The sequence below is a fragment of the Hyposmocoma kahamanoa genome, unplaced genomic scaffold (assembly GCF_003589595.1).
Source record: "Hyposmocoma kahamanoa isolate Upper Pololo Valley unplaced genomic scaffold, ASM358959v1 244, whole genome shotgun sequence".
NCBI lineage: Eukaryota > Metazoa > Arthropoda > Insecta > Lepidoptera > Cosmopterigidae > Hyposmocoma > Hyposmocoma kahamanoa.
In genome coordinates this window covers 2205371-2225786 of record NW_020653761.1, presented here as the reverse complement: position 1 = coordinate 2225786, position 20416 = coordinate 2205371, and the positions used below count along the sequence as shown (strand labels likewise).

Below are 20416 nucleotides of genomic sequence, written 5' to 3'. Positions count from 1 at the left end.
TGGGACCTGTAAAGGGCCCGAAACGTCGGTTTGTTTGAAAAAACAAATTATACGCGATTTAAATCCGGAAAAAATAATTTCATTTCCTATGTGTAACAATCGCGAAAACCTAAGAACTCGATAATAACATTGATACTAAATAAGACATTAAAAATCTGATCAGAAGGAGTTATAGATTTCGTTTGGCATATCCCAGATATGTTAATAACTCAATTTCGCTAAAGATGTGGAATACATTCGTTATGATAAGGAGAGTACTGACAACTGATCAGCGAACGCAGCCACGGGCAAAAGCTAGTCGTCAATCGACACACACTACCTAGAACATTCAAAGGCACTAGAATCTAGAAACGAGTCCATAGAAAGTGAAAATGCAGAGAAAACGTCTCGACTGTCAGAGGCAGGCTATAATTTAGCATGCTTTGAATACTTTTAATAAAGGGATCTCATCTTCGTTTAAAAAAGTTGAAGCCACAAGACAATGCGTCAGTGTAAATAGTACAGGCGGAATTGTGGTTGTGCGAGTTAAATTTTACACTTGTATGCGTAGGCGCAGCGCACGAGTTTATAGAGGTATTTACACCGGCCGCCCTACCACTACCGCCACTCATGTTTGGACCGACTTACGGATCACACGTGCCAACCCCCACTATCTGCCGGTCTTTTCCAAACAGTTGAAATGTGCCAGTGACTTGTACAAGTGGGATCCGATAAATAGACAGTGCAGTGACTTCGTGATATGTGCAATTGAACGTGCATGAAAATTGTGATTAAGCTGCAGCCTCGACCGTTATCAATAAATGTAAGCTTTGTTTTGTTTACAAAAGATTTTGGTTGTGTTTGTAAGTAAATGTCACAATATAAGGCGTACGCTACCTGTGCAAAGCGGCAAATTCACTGGTCATTATGTAATAAAAGTTGCAACTTGACAAACACTAAAACCCGACCCATTTTATTGATGGTAAATTCAAAATACGCCAACAATTATATAACGTACGAAAAATTGTGTAAAATACCAGATGTTACTTATCAAGAAATTTAAACAGTGTCAAAATAAACAAAACTCTATACCGGTATTAATAAGGCTATAAGTACAGGTCAAACACATTACTCGTATTCAGTAAACAAAACGCGTAATACAGGCGTAATGATATTTAAATAATATCAAAAAGACAACATAATCTAATTTTAAGGTTAAAAAACACGGCTCTAACTACTTTTCAAACAAATTCAGTGCAGTCATAAAAATTATAAAGATTTATATCTTAATTATTTAAGAATGCTAGTCAGATATTGGAAATGGACATAATATATTTTACCTAAACGTCAAGTGATACACGTAGAGTGAATAATACCTTATGTAGTCACACGTCAAATATATAAAGAAGTTAAATAACATTTACTATGTCGCACTATGGTAGCGTTATTTACTTATCTGCTCCAAATCGTAACGGTTAAAAAGCAACCGGTTTTAAATACATTTTGCGTGCAAACTAAAAGTGTCAACAAAAAAGATACGTATCACAATTAGATCCCTGAACCCCGACCCAGATCTCACGGGCCGGTGGTATGGCAGACTGCAGTCCGCAGCAACACAATGAGACTAAAACAATACAGCCACGACAGATTAAAGTTTCACAGCGCCCAGCCTTCGATATGTGATTCAATGACGAGGGAAACACTTGTGTGAACATAGATAATTTGAGAACAAAAGTTCGGTTTTAAGAAATTTTAACTACTGAATATAATGTTGTTTTTCATACCGCCAAACGCGAGTTAAAAATTTACATTTAAAATTCTGAGAAACTTGTTAAAGGTTTAACGTCAAATTTCACTTATTTTGCTGTTACATATTTTTTTTGCTGAAGTCTCTCACTCACTCCATTCCATTTTTTTAAACAATGTCAATAAAATAAATAAATAAATATTAGACAATTCAAATTAGAAAACTCTGATTTCAAAGTAACAAAGTAAACTAAAGCACTTGTAAATATACAAAATTGAGTTTCTCTACGTTGCCCCGGCCGGGGATCGACCCCGGGACCTGAGAAATGGCGACACCATAAAAACCGGTCTACATCTATATTATTATGTAATAATAATAATTGAAACTTAATCAATTTTCAAAGTAAAACTTCCGATATAAAACACCTTTACCCACCTACTAAAATGTTTAACACCATAATGACACCCACAACGTCGAAAACACAATATTACGAACACGATTCTGAACAATTTCTAACAATAACTAATACGTACTTACATGAAGCGTAGGACTTTATGAATGGGTGTGAAAATTACTCATATTAATATGCTTTACGTTTGATTAGTAAACGCTAAACTGTGCAACTGTTAAAGATACTGTTCTAAGTTAATTCATAATCATGTAAGTTATTTTAAGTAACGATAATGTGAATTTTAAGTTTCACAGGCAAAAAAAAATGATATTCCTAACGCAAGTATAACTTACTTTCTAAACTTCTATACCGCACGTTTACGAAACTTATAGAAAACAATATGGAAGTGGCCTAAAAACGCAACTTCTGTATAAATACATGTGCATGGAAAATCAATCATACGTCAGACCAATAGAAATTTTATAAATTACGACCGTATACGTAATAGCAATGCAATATACCACTAACATTTATATCACATGCTAGTAATGCAGGACGCAAATGTTATAGAGACGTCTAAACAGTTACATGTTCCAAACAATATTCTTAATATATTATTTAATTACGTTCTTATTAATGCCTCTGGAGAGGCCGGTACATCGGTTCTAAGCAACTTTTTGTATCTGTTATTTACAACTTCCGTAGATAATTGCGCTTTTACGGTAATTTAAACCGTAGTGTTTAGAGTTTAAGAGGAAATGACAAGTGCGAGAGTTAGTTGTGTACATTCTTGTTAGCTATACACACAACCACTCCATTATCAGCACGCTTCAGCACTCTTCGTCTCTTTCAGCACGTGTATATAAACGAATATAGTACACGCGTTTTGATATGGACGCGGTGGTGAAGCTCACTGACAATTAGGGCCTAATCCTCATTATTCTATTTATTATACTTATTGGACCGGATGACTCTTTGAGCATATCAAGTTGAATACTTTCAATAATATTTACAAATTTCTATAATGAACCAATTAAAAAAAAATTGAACCCCAAGAGACGCTATTGACTTATTACACAGATAATTCGAGTAGGCTGTAAAAAATAAAAAATCATTATTAGGATAGCTATAGGGTGACACTTAAAAAGCAACCTTCAAAAACATCGTAAAAATATTTCAAAGTGCCGATTTTTGCATAATTCCAATTCTCGTACGAAACACAATCTCGTGCCTGAATATCCATCTTCATTAAGTGATGTAAGATTTCCTTAAGTTGAGAGTAGGTGAAACCATTCTGTGGTTAATTGAATTGCGGTGTTAGTGATTCACTACATTAGTATTGTGCATTCGCATTTGAGTTTCTCATTGAAACAGGAGTCGGTCGAACTGCGATATGAATTTACTAAAATAAAGATTTTAAGAAAGAACAAGAGTATTCATTTTAATAATATATATCGCATTGTGTTATCAACATACATTACAAAATAAAATTTGTTATTACCATGAACATAAATGAATAATTGTTAGGCATCAGTGACCTTGCGACATGTAAAAGAACGAAACATTAGTGGTTTGAAAAATAAAACTAAACGAGAGTTGAGATAATTTCATTTTTTTTGTCATAGTTTTGTATGGCCATTGAAATGATAAGAGACGATAAGTAAGATGGCTTACGTTTGTCCACAATCTAGGGCGAAGATGTGGACGAAAACGAAAGACGCTTGTCTTCAAAATATCTGACCCGATTACTGCCTTAAATTTAATTAAACCTGTTGTACAACAAAAGTTTAAGAAAAAGGACTCCCATCGCGTTGCGTAATTAAAAAAAAAATAAGCACTTCCATTTTAATGTCGGTAAACATCTGCATCAGTCTTTATAACGCAAAGATAAATCCAGAAATTATTCTTAAAAAAACCAACGTAAATTCAACAAAATGTACATATTGTAATTCTAAAATATAAATTCCCGATGTATTAGATCATCATATTAAACATCGTAACGGTATATGTGAACGTGTCTTCGTACTAATTATACGCAAAATGACGGGATATGCAATTTTTTATTTTTGAAAAATGTTTTCTTTGATCACGTACCAAGTGTGGCAGACATGAAGCGTGCTCACCAATCAATCGTTATACTATGTATTATATGACAACGGCCCGTGCACATCAAACTTAACACTTTATTATAATATTGCTTTGTCATGTATTTACAATGTGAAGAAAATTACGAAAATATTTCGTGTTATATCAAATTTTCGAGATTAGCACAAAGTTTACTCAAGGATTTATTGAGTTCTTAGAATTTCGCGATTGTTACACACAGAAAATGAAACAATTTTTTTCCGATAAAAATTGCGTATATATTTATTTTTCAAACTAACGAAAGTTTCAGGCTTGTGGATTTTTCATTTACTCAAGGATTGCTTATAAGCTGCATATTTTCATTAACATAAAAATAATTAAGTTTTTTATTGGAAATATCATCCACGTTACATACCTTAATTTTTTTTTATAATATCAAGTGACGGGACGAACTAGTCGTGCGGCTGACGGTAAGCTACACGCCTGTCCATGACAGGTTTAGTGCCACTCAGAGCTTTAAATCGCAAAGATGTGGCACTGCCACTGCGCCCGTCACCCTGAGACATAAATTGACAAGTCCCATGTGCCAGTAATTTCACCAGCACCCTCAAAACCTGGACAGAGTAATGCTGACATTACTGCTTGGCGGAAAAAATGGGTAAGGTGGCTGTACTTCCCTGGACGAACTCTTTCACAAGGAGATCTACTGCTACTAAAATGCAAGTATAGATACGTGCTTCCTCGTTTGTTTCTTTTTTTATTATGATATCAAGTGACGGAACGAACAATTCGTGCACTGAGGCATGACGTTAACAAGTCCTATGTGCTAGTAACTTCACTAGAGCCCTTACTTGGCCGCAGAAATGGATATGGTGACAGTATTTCCCTGGATGAATTCTTACACAAGTAGCTCTGCTGTTAATGAACTTAACAGCCTCAGTGGCCGAATGGTTATCGTGCTGGACTGCCACGCAGTGGTCCCGGGTTCGATTACCGGGCCGGGAGAAATATTTGTATGGCCTACATTTATTTCTCTCGTGAGTTTTGGGTGTAATTTGTGGTTGTCTATGTGTGTGTCCATGGCACCCGCGATACAGGGTTTCCCTAGTGCGAAGTCATGAAAGTGTGTGCGTTATTATTAGTCTTTTTGTTTTGAATAACATAAAAATGTGTTTTACATTTTGATAAAAAGATAATTTGAATAATTAAAATCTTTTTTATTCATAACTAAAATGTTTGTTTGAAATAATAAGAAAAAAAACTTTGCCATTAGTATCTTATTAGAATCATCGTTGGATCTTCATAAAACACCCTGTGTTTAATATAAAACCTTTTCACCATGATTCGAAACTGGCAAGTTAGTACAAAAGTAAATTTAAAAATAATAATAGTTACAAAGTCAATTCAAAAATAATGATTTATAAATTGATTTTAGATAGACGAAAATATATCTATCATACATCGATCAATTATATCACATTAGATAGTAAATAGTGATTCGACCAATCGTTAATCAAAATAAAAGTGGCACGAGACTTTTGCGGACTTGTAACACTTAGGGTCGTATTCTAGAACTCTACTCAATGCTCAAGTCAGGATTTGAGTATGGTTTAAAGCACTCGAAATCATACTCAAGTCCCTGCCATTAGGGTCGTATTTCCAGTGCTTGTGTTTCAATTGCAATCCTGACTTGAGCATTGAGTACAGTTCTAGAATACGACTCTTAGACTGAAGTACGTACAGTCGCTGCAAAGAAAACTGGGGAGTTAAGAAATATCAATCATAAGAACAGAAACAACCAGTTTCGGAATACCTGTCCTGACATAACTTTTCTGTCCCATGCGCTTGTAATTTCACCGTATGTCCCAGTGTGACGGGCTCTATGTCCCTAAGAGCGGTTACATACGGCGATTTTAAACAGCTATGCAAACGCGATGCAAGCGCGCGATTGCATCACTACACTTGGGGTTTTTAGGCGATTGCATCGATGCAATCGCGCGTTTGTAGCGATACAGTGGCGCGTTTCACGAACGCGCGTTTGCACTAAAAGCCGCCGTGTGTAATCACTCTTACATATTTGCGATTTAAAGCTCTGAGTGGCACTGTAACTGGTACGGACATGAGTGTCGCTTACTACCAGGCGCGTGACGTGTTTGTCCCTTCAATTGGTATATTAAAAAAACCATGATCCACCATTGTCAACCCATTATGCTTCCCACTGACCTAATTAAGGTTGCTAACATTCTTCGACGTGCAGGTTCACGATGTTTTCACTCACCGTTAGCCAGGGATTCGAAATGTAGACCCCGAATTGAGAAATCGTTCTTCGACTAGACTATCGCCGCTCTACGTAGCGTTTTATTTCCTCTATGAGACAATTCTGTAGAATTAAGATTTAATCCGGCTTGTTTATCGTTTGTATAATAAAAGTAAAGTGCCATATTCACCGAAAACAAAGATAATATATTCGTTATGGTCAATTCTAAAGCCCCGCGTGAATAGAAAGTAGGTGAAATTTTCACCGGTATACTATAAACTTGTACGACGACAATCAACCTAAAAACTGCCTTTGTCGGTTACTACATTTAGTTGGTATGGTATAGTTGTGTAAATATACATATTTTTATAACAAGGTCTAATTATTCAACATTATCCAGATGCAATGTACAATCTACATAGCTTTTAAGAATAATTATATCACTACGTGTGTACTAGAACAACTAAATTCGCTCTGAGACACTAACCTGACCAGAACTAGTTTAGAAATGTTTTTTTCCCAAATTGGTTTTACCGGGAATGACCTTATCCAGCGCTCAATGTGCAAACAATCGGACCAGCGAGGTCATCGCGAGATAGTAAACTGACGTTTATGATATAACAAAACAGTGATGTCTTAAAGGATCGATGCCACTGGTTCACTTAGGAGGCCATCAATACAAATTATATCATTTAAACTATTTAAAAAATAGAGAGTAAATTAAATATGTTTTGATTCAAATTAATTTTGACTGATTCCGTATCAGTAAGTCCATCAAGAATGCATCACTATAAAAAAACATGGCAACTCTATTTTTCAAAATGACAGAGGATGGTAGTTTGGTACCTTTATTTTAAAATTCGACCGTACTACGTGGATAACATCTTACAAATAACGATGCAGACGTCATCTAAAGAGAAGATGTCCTGACAAATGATCTTAAAGAGACGCTTCAAAGACCCTTAAAGAACTTTCGATACGTTTGCCGTAATTGTCAATACTGTAAGAAAACGCGACCCAGGACGCCACGAACTAATTATTCAATTTAGATTTTATGCACAACTTCTTATGATTCATTTTCTAAAGTCAAGGATAACAGGACATTGGCCGTAACAGGATCTGTAAGGTGAACTATGTCATTTATTATAATAGCCTTTTATAGGAAGCTCAGATTTATCCAACACGAGTTTTTACGCGTGGGTATTATAAATTTATAACAATGTCTATTGTTCGAAGCTTTCAGTTTGTGTTATTTGATTATCCGTGCAAGATTTTGTTAACAACATAATTGGAAGAAATCGGTGTTATTGCGTAGTTTTTTAATTGGTATAGATAGGTTGATTTTAAAATTAATTTGGTATGGACAAATGAATCTTTATCGAAAGCAAGAATGCAAAAAAACTGGTCTCAAAAGTTTGTGGAATGTTGCCAACTTTTATTGTAATCGGTTAACGGAGTGAGTGAGTGAAATCCAATAAACCTGATTCATTCCTTAATTTGTCACCCCTTAAGGTAGAATATTTTCTTCAAAATTTCAATGGAACCACTACCGAGGTACTTACTCCCTTTCCAACAAAAAAAGAATCGTGGAAATCGGTGCACAAATCTCCGTGTAATTACGTAACATACATACAAAAAAATACAATAGAATTGAGTACCGTCTCCTTTTTTAAGTTGGTTAAAAAAAAGAAAAATGTTCTACAGATTTGTAACATCGTCATAAAAGATAATCATACCCATTTAAGACCCATAAATAAAAATTAAATGTGTTGATGCTTAATTCTCATAAAAACCGTACCGCTAACCGTTTAGTTAAATCGATCTCAAGACTTCTACAGCAGTTTGCAAATTAGTTGCATATAAATGTAAACTTAAGCAACAAATTAACGATCTCGATGGCCTAGCGGTTAGAATTATGGGTGTTAAATGAGGAGCTTCGATTCCCGGCGGGACCAATTTAAGTAATGAACTTTAATATGACTGAAAGTCTTTCGGAGTCAATATCATTCTTTTTTACACTAGCAGTACATTATTAGTCATATTAGCAGTAGACCGTGGGTTCGAATCAGGGCACGAACAGCTGAGTTTCTCGGAATGTATGTGCGAAATTTAATTTGAAATCCACCATGACCTTTTCGGTGAAGGACAACATCGTGATAAAACCTGCGCGTCGAAGAAGATTCATAACCCTCGAAAGCGTGTGGACTATGGCCTAAACCCTCGCCTGAGAGGAGACCCGTGCCCAGCAGTAGGACGTATAAATGGGTTGATTATTATTAGTACTACAACCGAATCCTAACACCAAATGGTAGTTTGAACATTCTCGTAACAAAACCCCGAATCACGGCTTCGCTCTATTTCGCACACGGTATTATACAGTAAATAACTCTATAAAAATTGGCTTGTAAAAAAAAGACCAGATTATGTTGACAAATCGTGAGTAAACATTCTTCAAGCGGAAAAACAGATGATATTCCTGAGAAATCAAAATCGTTAACACGTGAGTGTACTATTAATCGTATTACGTCACTTGTACGTCAACAAAAACGTATCCGGTTTAATGATCGTGTACGACTGTTGTCGACGAAAAACAAAAATGGTAAAGATGGAGTCAGGCGAAGAATTTGTTAAAATTAATTTTTTTGTTATTCGATGTAAATATTCGATATTTTGCAAATAAATAAGGAAAATACAGCTCATTCCGAAAAATGCGACTAATTCTTCGTACGTTTAAATATTGGATCATCACAAAAATATTTGTAGGTATTAATGCGTAGATACAACCCTCTATTTAACCCGTCACGCATCCTAGGGACACACGGTGTCCCTAACTATTTTGGTACTGTAGTGATCTCCATTAAAAAATACTAATTAAAAAAAATGTTTACCATAATCGTTAGGGACATCTTGTGTGTGAAGACGCGTGACGACGGGTTAATGCGTCCTGTACTGCTTTATCAAGTCATTGAATGTATCATCAAGTGGCATAAAGTGATGGTTTGATGTACTCAAAAAAACTCATTTTGAGCCAAAAACAAGGTCTGTGAAAACCAAGCGAAGAGAAAACAATGTACAAAGACAATTTGTTCGAAGTGTGTAGTAACTATTGTCACGCGTGTGTCAGTTCAAGACAATAGGCGCGTTCCCAGCGGCTAGCTGCGCCCGCGCATCGTCAGCACTGCTCTAATCGCCATGACGAACATAGAACGTCATAAAGATGGAGGTGGCTCAGTGATTAAGCACTTTGGGCATTACGTCATAGTTTTCGGCTCCCAGTAGAACAAATTTAGAAACTTTATATTCGTTTAACAACTAGGTGCTTTTTCAAGATAATATCAGAGCTACGGCGCTCGTAATGGTAAAGGACAAGTATGTGCGAACCTTCACAACGGAACTTCCTAGTTTGTGACCAAGATAATTACTATAATTATTATGGCACATTTATAATTATAGCAGCGGCTAAAACAAAATCGTCACGTACCATAACTAGTCCAAATATCACCTTGAAACGTAATTACAGATCAAGATAACTAAATGGTCTAAGCAAGTGTTACAAAATTTCGTTACAAAAATATGCAGCTTTCCTCGCACACCGAAGGACTCGCAATCTAAGGTTGCCTATTATTCGCTACGCTCCGAAAACCACCAAAAGGTAACACCAGAATAGCGGAAAAATTTTGAAACAATCTTGCACAAGAGACGCTCATATTAAACAATATACTAAACTAATAGCGATTATCTGGTGCAAATCACTTAATTGGTGTTTACTCCATCGCCGTAAAAGCAAGATTCGATCGAAACTATATAGTACGTAACAGGCACGTAATATTACTCACGTATAAGTGTCGTCCTTCGAAAATATAACCTCTTACCTGGAACAAAAATAACAAGAATTAATTAAAGTATAAATGTGCCTCGTACAATTGTACCAGCTAATTGGCTTCAAATTGGGAGTTTTACTGTACTAGACAATAAAGGTACAAAATTACAACGAAAACCATATATTAGACAGAACTATGACATGACGCTGTTTAAAAATTTATTTTAAAAGAGAGTCGTATTATACCCGGTAACTGTAAAGCAAGATCGCTGTTTGATTGAATTACTGAGATCGTCTATTTTGATGAAATAAGACGTGCAGTTTCAAAGAAATATAAGGTTCAAGAAGTTAACAAGCGACATGTAAGATTCATTTCCGACGTACAAAATTTCGTCAAATGTTAAAAATTTTGAGATGCGGTAATCGCAATTATGGGACAAGTGACATGCGAACGTACAGGGCATTACACGGAAGATTACGTCGACGGGACTGTGAAATTACGAAACAAAGACTGGAAAGCAGAAACAAAGAAAGGAAAGCAAACGATAAAAACATATCACGTATTTAAAAGCTTTAATAAATGCCGCATCTCTAGAAAACAATGCGGAATGGTCTCATTCAACATTAGACACACTGTTTAAGGAATTATCTGCCTTATCTCGGTTAATATTAGTATTTTTATTGTAAAAGACACAAATAAATAATATAATACGACGTTTTTGTTTATTTAGAACGATGTAGAAGAATTGCCTACAAATACGGAAGCTTATTTAATTGGTGTGAAGGCTGTATAAATTTTCAAGGGTGGGATCGATATTGTATTCAATCAACATGATTACGGAAAAATCAACCAAAATGAGACGCCTATAGTTAATATAATCTAAATAACAGTGCTCATAGTATTTGGGCACTGGCAGAAATCTAGCAGAGCCTGAAAATCAAACACACAGGGCGTAACCGCTGCCTGGATGCTGAATTTATCTTTCATTATGCAGAGTGGTCCTATTGTTAACCACAAGTCAAATGATTAGATTATTATTGTAGCAGTGTAGATTAAAAACGTGACTAAATAGGCGAAAAAGAAATTTCAAAATATGTAACAAACGAGTAACCTTGGTGCACACAAAAGTATAGTGTTATTAATCATACATGCCAACAATAGCGCACATGACAGACCGTATAAGAGGCAGTTGGGAGATATTTCACGACGAAATGGCCCCGGTGTGGCGCGTGCGCAGGCCACGACCACAACCAGTCACGACTACAAGAATCAGATCGATTTTTACCCAACGACCTTAGCATACCACAACAATAACTAGCAGTGTTGACATCAAACTGAAAAACGGAACATAAACTCCTGATACTGACAATTTGCAACACTAGATAAAGGAACTGCAAAGGTCTATAAAAGATCATGCTAATATGGATAATAGAACAGTAAATTTAATACTAGCAAACCCACGCAATAAGGTGAAACGTAGAAATTGTGCAACAAATAAAAGCGAAGATATTTGTGCAAAGTTAACTACAGCAACTGTATTTCTAAAGATAATCTAAATTAGAGTCTATAAAGAATTCCCACATTATAATTGAAGGTCGGATTAAAGATGTTGGATTGCTAAATACTCTAAAGATTGTAAAGCAAATGTAAGATTATAATAACGTAGTGTTAGATGACATAATGTATAGTATAGACGACATGATGCATGTATTAAGACACCGGTTTACGATGGGCTCGCCTTGACCAATAGTGGACAATTATTAACTGATACTTACAACTATTGCTAAGCCATGACACTATTTGCATTTCTCAGATTCAATATCGCAATTATCGTTACTGCTAAACTAGACATTACAAAGTTAAATAAAAGCGATAGCGAATCGAAATTGTAGAACGAAAATTGAATAATAATGATCTCGTTTAGCAAAAATGGTGCAACAACACTTCCGTGCGTTGTGCAAGTGTTTATCTGATAATTTGTTGTTTATAAACCGATTGACACAAATAAAGCAATTCTTTAACGCTCTCCTGGGGTTTAACCAGCATTAAATTATAGTCGACACAATAAAAACATAAATAACAACTGTATTTAGAGAAGATATTGCCTGTAGAGTAGTAATGATGAAAATAGCATTAGGATTACCATTAAAAGCTCTTCGAAGGTCGAAATCATTATTGAAAAACAATTTCTTCAGTACAAGAGTCCTACGCAACTCTAACAGTAAGAATGATAAATCACTAAAATTTCAATTAGCCGCATTTAATTAGCGTATTTATTAATTATCCGGATTTTGTTATGCATTGCTCAACATATTATTCTTATAAACTATTAATAAATATCGCACCAAAACAATGCCTTGCAGTACGCCAAAGAGAGTAAAACTAATGAATAATGGTAATAATATAAACAAAAGATTCGCGGAGGTTAGGGCGCTTGAGGTGGAATAAAGGTGGGTAATGAGGCCGTAGATCAATCAGTGACGGCACGCGCCCGCGCTGCGTCTGCGCACTATTAGGGTTGTCAATCAATTTTGATATTATTGGCTTATTTGTAATGGCTACAATGCCGTAATTCCAATAATTTTATCAAATTTGTGCATCTGAATGACGTATTGTATTATCAGGGTATACGCATGTCATTATTGTTGTAACGATACATTCACTGACATTTGCCTTTACAGAACAATTGTTGTATGAGATCTTGATTATTGCTCATTTTTAATGCAAAGCCAAAAATAGACGCAGAAGCATTTACATAATTACATGAATCAACGTGTAATTGCGTTATGGCTTATTATTTTTACATATTTTAAAATCCTACAAAAATTTTTGGACATAAATAATTTATGGTCCTCATCTGGCCGGGGTCAATCAACGCGATAAATTTCCGGTGTGTGCCTTTGAAAATCGAACTCAAAGCATGTGTTGACAGCCCTGACATCGCGCTAATGATGCGCGTGCGCCTCCTTTACATTTCTATCTGGTTAACTTCGGCTCAAATCTTTTGATTAATCGCTATAAACGGCAGTTCGTGTCACATACCCGTTAAGTTGTTGACCGTCGTGCTTTAAGGACAGTTTGTAATAGCATAATTTGTCCCGCTCGAGGGTCCCAATGCCACAGTCAGCGGCGATTTGCTACAGTTTCGAAACGGCACAAACACAACTTAAGACACGTGCCAGCCTTTATCGATTGTCGATCGAACTCATTCGCGCGGTGAGTTGCGCAATGCCATAACTTGTTACTGTTGTACCACATTCAGACCAGCCCCGGACATTAAGGAGTGGCAAAAATACAGTTGTTGTTGTTGTTGCCACATGCTGTAAATTGTAAATGGTCGGTACGAGGTAATAAATGGTGGTAGCGTTGGTTTTCCGTCGTTCCGCAAACTCAAGGAGATCAATGTATGCAATTACTGCACCCATGGCTGCTTAGACCTTATTCTGACATAGACATGTCTATGTTATTACGTCAACTATAGTGATCTAGGCTTTTCTTTATCCTTAATTACTCTATCAGAAACCGACGGCTTTTGAGTTTTTGAAACAAATTTCGTGTAATCGTTTCAAAATCCATAGGTGTTAGGTAGAAAGCATGTAAAAGTGAAACTCAGCACTCGCGTCCTGGTGTTTCGAGTGTGGTCACAGAGCTCAAACAAACAAAGGCCGTTGGAAAGTTAGCCGGCGAGCTGAATACAAATCGTCAACAATGCATCACAGCGGAGTTTCCCAACGTAGATGCGAGACCTAAGAAAGCTTGCATGTAACGAATCCTATAAATTAAAAAAAAACAATAGACCGATTCTTGTATAATCTGTGACTGAGCCAATCATGACCGCAAGGCAAGACATTGTCGGCCACCGCGACACTCCCAAACCTCTTTGGTTTTGTTGGTTAATCACGTTTTGTAGTGACCGCAAAAAAAAATCGGGCACCTTGCTAACGCAAGGCCGTTGTTGTCTTTCCATCGCTCATGTCAAGTAATTACCGCGAACCTACTCGGGCCGCGCTTTTTAAAGAAACAATCGCGACACAATTTTTATCAAGGCCGACCGCTTACTGAGATGCAAAGAAAGATGATCCACAGCAAACGATATTCAAAATACCGTGTATCTGCATTAATATCTTCGGTAACAAGTGCAAATATTGCAACACATTACCTACGCATAACTCAATTATCTGCATTGATATATTGTTAGCCAAGTTTTGGTACGAATTGTTATGCAACTTTTGCTCAATTGAGCCGTCGGCGACAAGTTGGATTCGATCGTTTATTACATATTAACCAAACCAATCAAGGTTGTTTTCTTACGGTGTTACAGTTTCTTTATCCGTAATCTCAAGTTAGAAAACTAAAAAGTAAAAAGGCCACCGTAACCTATTGTGGTAATATCGTTTAGATTGTAGTACAATCGAAGCCAATTAAGAGTTGGACGGTTTTGCAAGACTACTGGTGCATTCTGACTTTATCAGTTACATTTCCCTATTGAAGGGTACCTTACCTCGCTATAGCCATAAATAACACTATTTGGATCTATGTAATTTGAAATAGAAAATCCATAACATTGTTTGACGCAAATCGACCAAGATTGGACAGACCATAAACATGTTTTCCCTTTTCAAATAGCTATTTGTGCGCGGCGCCAGGCTTGCGTTCGACGTCCGGCACAGTTAACTAAGCTTATCGAAGGCGAAATCGAGCGAGTTAGGTGACCGTGCCTTTCACAACCCCGGCACGCCCAGTCGGACACCAGGGACTTTGCCTTCACCGCCCTAACAGCCGCAGCTGCCATTATTCTACTAGATATCGTTCTTATTCCCTTCGCCTCGCAGCGCTTTCGCCGCAATTAAGCACAGCGAACGTACGTTTTGCAATATAAAACATAATCCGCTCAAACAATTTCACGTCGTGCGTCACACTTTGTCACATCCACCCACTCGGCACACACAATAACCAAACGTTGTTAAGATTTGAAGAAACCCGATTTGCCTAAGAACCGTGATAATCGCGGCGCAGCGCTTCGTGACTTGGAACACAGCATTACATTGCACAGCTCGTGCCGATCGAAATTGAAAAAATTATCCGATCGTTGTTTCAAAACTCCAGTTTACTATATCGTTGTTGCAGTTAATGAACATTTCGCTAAAACTATTGAGGCTAAATAACTTGTAATGGTGTGTAATAGAATAATTAGGAGATCGACTTTAGAGCCGAACGCGGCTCGATAAAGCATGACAGTTCTATTTTTTAATTCAAATGGCTAAAGGCGGCGCGGCCTTCCTGCCGCGCGGACATTATTCGCCATTCAATTTCAAATTAAACGCTTGATTCTCAATGCCGGCGGTCGGAGGTAGCCGCTCTGTAAAACTTGATAAAAGGCGGGTGGTGGCGCGCGGCACGCCAGTGCCGAAAACACTGGCCGACGTTTTTGTCTCCGTAAACCTTTCACTTCGCCCGCTCATGTACAACAACGGGGCGTATTTGAATAACAAAGAAAACCCGACTTAGATAAGTTCATTGATTAATGTGCAGATAAGTGATATAATTGTTGGGTAATTTGCGTTATTGTCTAATAAGTGATGTTTTTCAAACTTTCAGATGGTGAGAGGGGCGGCGCTGGCGCTGCTAGTGGCGCTGGCATGGGTGTGCGAAGCGCGCGGCAGTGTGCTTGTGCCGACGTACGTGTTGCCGCCTGACTCGTTCGTGCGCGATCATCGCAGCCTCGGTCCGCCTACCGACTCCAACACGGCCGAGTCTCAGCGTACTGTGAAGCGACTCATCGGGGGACACATGAAAATCCGACCCGACAAGGAATATGGCTCCTTGAAAAATTCACTTTCATACGATGCAAAAACTGAAGCGGGAAAGTTCGCAGGCGTGATCGCGCCGGACCAGTCGGGCGGTACCGTGGGCTGGAATCAAGGTATTTGGGACGACGGCATGCTCATGTCCAGCGCCGGAGAGGGCAAAGACGCTGTAAGAACGAAAGAAGACGACGAGGACAAAAAAACGTTATCCGATCAGGTGGCCGAAGGAAAATATGGCCTTATACAAAATGAAATATTTTCAAAAGCACCAAAACGACCAGGTATAGTCAGTTACGAGCCAAACTCTGAGACGAGGGCAAAAGACAATATCCAGAATCTCGGAGGGCTAAAGAAAGACGAAATATGGTTAGCAGAAGATCACTTACTGGTGCTGACAGGCGGCTCGTTCCCGGAACGAACAAAAGAAAACGAGCGTAGGCCTTGGCCACCGATCGATGATTACGAGGCGCCCCGAAGGCAAGTAAAACTACCTCAGAAACCTAAAGTACCACCGCCCTTTCCAGTTCGTCTCTCCGACGACGGACCGCTCGTCTTCCTCACGCCGAACGGTAGTATCCCTGCGCCCATTTTCCCTCCATTCTTTGAAGGAGCGGGCGAAGGCGCTCTACCTCCGTCGCCATTCCCCTTCGCGCCGGGACCGCCCTACCCCCCAAGTGAATATCAGGGAAACTTTACTGCCGGGGGAACGCCGTTGCCAATTCCTCCGTTCCCATTCCTACCTGGGAATGCGAGTGAAGGACCATACCCATTCCCCCCATCTATGAACGGCTCTTTTCCAGAAGGCTTTCCTCCGGGCGCAGCGTTTCTACCACCACCGAGCAACCAGTCAGACCTTTACGACGAAGACGACCCTTCGATCTACTATCCGCCGCCTTACAATTTTTCTTACCGCGCTGACTATAAAAGCAGCGTCCCAGCTGGGCCATTAGTTCCTGGAATCATATTACCTCCGCCACCGGATTTCTTCGCTCCTATGGAAGACAAAACGACGGAAGCACCTAGCACTACAAATGCACCAACACCAACATACGTGAGACCTAAACCGACGGTAAAACCGTCTTCTACACCGTCATTGTACAGAAATAAGTACAAGACGAGGCCGACTACGACAACCGAAACGATTAGAACCACAGAGGAACCAAGCACGATCACTACGCCACCAACTGTTGAAATCGCTACGACACCAAAGGTGCGGAAACCACAGCGCATTGTACAAATACCGCAAAGAAACCCAGTACGCCTTCAAAATCTACCAGACGATATCATTACCAGACCCAAAACAGAAAAGCCTGCATACAAAACGCGACAAAAACTCACATCGAAACCGTTATCAGTGTCTGTTATTTACGATTATCCAGAACCAGTTTACGATCCTAAAACAACTGAAAAACCGTATATAGTGTATAATGTGCCGGATAAGTCACATGTGATTACAAATGATATCGTAACTTCAACACCAGTGCCTTTGCGAGCGTATTACACTAACACACAAAACGATGAAGTTCCTACGACCAAATTGCAGCCCGTGTACAGGAAGCCGAATGAAAATGCTGTAGCATCCTTCTATTTCTACGATGAACAGCCTAAAACGTCACCGTCGCCAGCAACTTTCTTCGATGGAAGGAATTATTATAAGACTGTGCCGAACCAGCCTCCTGTACCACAGAATGTCAATCCTGAAACTGGATTTGCACCGGCTGTAGACGTAGCCTATGGTGCAATAGATCAAGCAGATGCCCTATTCTTATGGCCTCAAAAGCAAGGTCCTAGAACACTGACGCAGGAATACTTTAGTATACAAAAGCCGCACACACAAAACATTTATGTGCAAAATTTGAAGCAACGACCAGACCCTTTCTACCAACAAATAGCTGATATACAATCTACGATAGATTTGTTCAGTACTAAGCGGCCAAAATCTCACTATCAACACAGAACCCACGCCCACAAACCGAAGGCTATCACATCAAGACCAGTTTATCACTTCAGTTATCAATCGAAACCAAGACCAGAACAATTAACATTCCGTGCACCCAAATTGGACCCCGAGCCATTTAGACCTATGGTGAGCTATAGCAAACCATTCAACGTAGAAAACGAGTTCAACGCTATCACACCATCGGTTTCACCAGCCTATCCTCAACAGTACTTGATTGAAAGCGTACAAGTGACTACGGAGACACCCACCTCCAGCAGATACTATCCCAAAACAAAGACGAGACAGGAAGATTATGATGATACATTAACCAAGGAAGTTCGTCCTACAAAAAATAGAAACCATATTTCTGCACAAAACGAAAAGCCAGCTCCAACGGTACAACACGTAAACCACCCTAATACTACCCCAAATCCAATTAGTCACGGATACTATACAAAACAAGACGAAAGGTATTTGGATGACATTACGAAGAATTCATTTGACATTTTTGGTAAGAAAATAGAGGATAGCACGCTCGACGTAAATGGTTTAGCTGTGACACCGCCGTTGGGAACTGTTAGAACACCGATCGACAACAATATCAACTTGCAATATGCTTACGAATATGTAGAGCAGCAGAACCCAAACCCGCCATCATTGGACCGAGACACACTCGTCAACGACCGTCTGCCGCGACCAACAATCAACCCGGATTCGGAACCTATTGCGGAACATATACAGTCAGAGAAGCCACCGTCATTGCTCGATGATACTCTTGTAAATGAAAGATACCCGCGACCGCCTGTAAATCCGAACAGCGAGTTCATTCCTATCCCAAACCCTGGATACAGACAATCCCAGCAATACAGAGTACCAACGCAAGTGCAAAGACCACAATATACTGGAGAAAAAGTGCAAAGACCTCAGTATTCTGGTGTACAAGTGCCAAGACCACAATATAGTGGTGAACAAGTGCAAAGACCACAGTTTGCTGGTGAACAGTACGATTTGAATAGGCCATCGCTGGTTGGAGATACGGCTGTGAACTATCGAAGGCCGCTCCCACCCGTCAATCCTGATGCAGAGTGGATAGCGCCTGTCAATGCAGCGGGAGAAGGAAAGCCGGGGTCATTTGTATCTTACAGGCTACCAGGCGATGGTGCTCATGTATATTTCCTAACACCGCAAGCAGCGCAAGCAGCACAAGCAGCGCAAGCGGCACAAGCGGCAAGAGAAAGATACAGAACCCCCGGTTATGGACGGTGAAACCAAAGCTCTAGTCTGAACAGTTACGTCCAACGACGTGTGTACATAAGCGCAAATGTGATAGTGTCCTAAGTAGTGTAAGAAAAGACTAGCGGAAAGACCGCATTGCCATAATATTTAAACGATTTTAACAAACTCTTTTTCTATTATTTGTACAAGCGACAGTTTTGTGAATCGGACGCTTTTTTAAATTCTATTTATTGAATTTTGTACATTAAGAGACTGTGGTGCATGCTTAGTATTAATTAATTTATTTATGACAGTATTCTTGAACTATTAGGAATGTGATACGCGATAATGATGAATGAAAATCGTAACGAACACGACGATTGTTACAGAAAAAATTACAAATTAATTGTGATTTTGTATTCTATTGTTTAAACAAAGAAAGTAAAATAAAATTTAAAATTTTTAATAATGAATTGTTTTTTATTTAATGCAATAAATTCCTCAATCTCGATTTATGCTTTGTTACTTTTTGAGAAATATTTATGTCATTATTAAGAAACATAAATTAAAAAAATATATTAAAGAGGCAAAATTTTGATATTCGAGATAATTCGTAGAAACAAAATAATGAAGACTGTGTTACAAATTCAAGCAGCAAGTTTTAAGCTTTAAATCCAACAACTTTCAACACAAATTCTAGAACAATTAATGCGTCACGCCAAAATTCAATACCTTCTTATGTTATACACAATTCACAATGTACACACACAATGTAGCCTAGTGACAAATTGACAATGACTTTAGCTATTGAAAAACAAATAATGATAATGGTAATACTAGAAAAGTTAAACCAGGCAATTGTATTATATAACGCGGTTAACGATTCAAAGGTTAAAGTATATCAGTATAGAAAACCATTTCAGAGCAAAATAAACTGGAAAGCACTAATATAAAGTTAAACGTGTGAACATCCACATAGACATCCTCGTACTTATTCTAAGGCTTTAGCCGACAAACTGCGAAAGACATAACTAGTTAAAGCAGGAAACGCCTCTGCCTACCCCAACAAAAACAAGGACAAAAAACAAACAAGCTAAATAGAAGATTTCTTGATCAAGCGGTGAATCAGCGAAAGTTAAAACAGTTTTTTAATTCAGTCGTATTATGTAACCGAG

General features: G+C 38.3%; 2 protein-coding genes across 3 annotated transcripts in view; one reads left to right on the top strand and one right to left on the bottom strand.

Moving 5' to 3' along the window:
- LOC113228843 (N-alpha-acetyltransferase 15, NatA auxiliary subunit) overlaps positions 1–20416 on the bottom strand; it is a 187191-nt gene that overhangs the window by 152612 nt on the left and 14163 nt on the right. The window lies entirely within an intron of this gene.
- Positions 589–19621, top strand: LOC113228842 (adhesive plaque matrix protein). 2 transcript variants are annotated; one of them, XM_026462256.1, is made up of 2 exons: positions 589–802; positions 15879–19621. In XM_026462256.1, the coding sequence occupies exons 1-2, from the start codon at positions 758–760 to the stop codon at positions 19290–19292; spliced, it is 3459 nt and encodes a 1152-aa protein (XP_026318041.1). In that variant the 5' UTR covers positions 589–757; the 3' UTR covers positions 19293–19621. The 2 variants fall into 2 exon arrangements, with proteins under 2 accessions (XP_026318041.1, XP_026318042.1); XM_026462257.1 differs by lacking the exon at positions 589–802 and adding an exon at positions 15774–15790 and having other exon boundaries at positions 16304–19620.

Excerpts from the sequence above, each read along its gene's own strand:
- LOC113228842 (XM_026462256.1), top strand. The coding sequence starts at position 758 with ATGAAAATTGTGATTAAGCTGCAGCCTCGACCGTTATCAATAAAT. Across the intron at positions 803-15,878 it reads CTCGACCGTTATCAATAAAT|ATGGTGAGAGGGGCGGCGCT; the intron begins GTAAGCTTTGTT and ends TCAAACTTTCAG.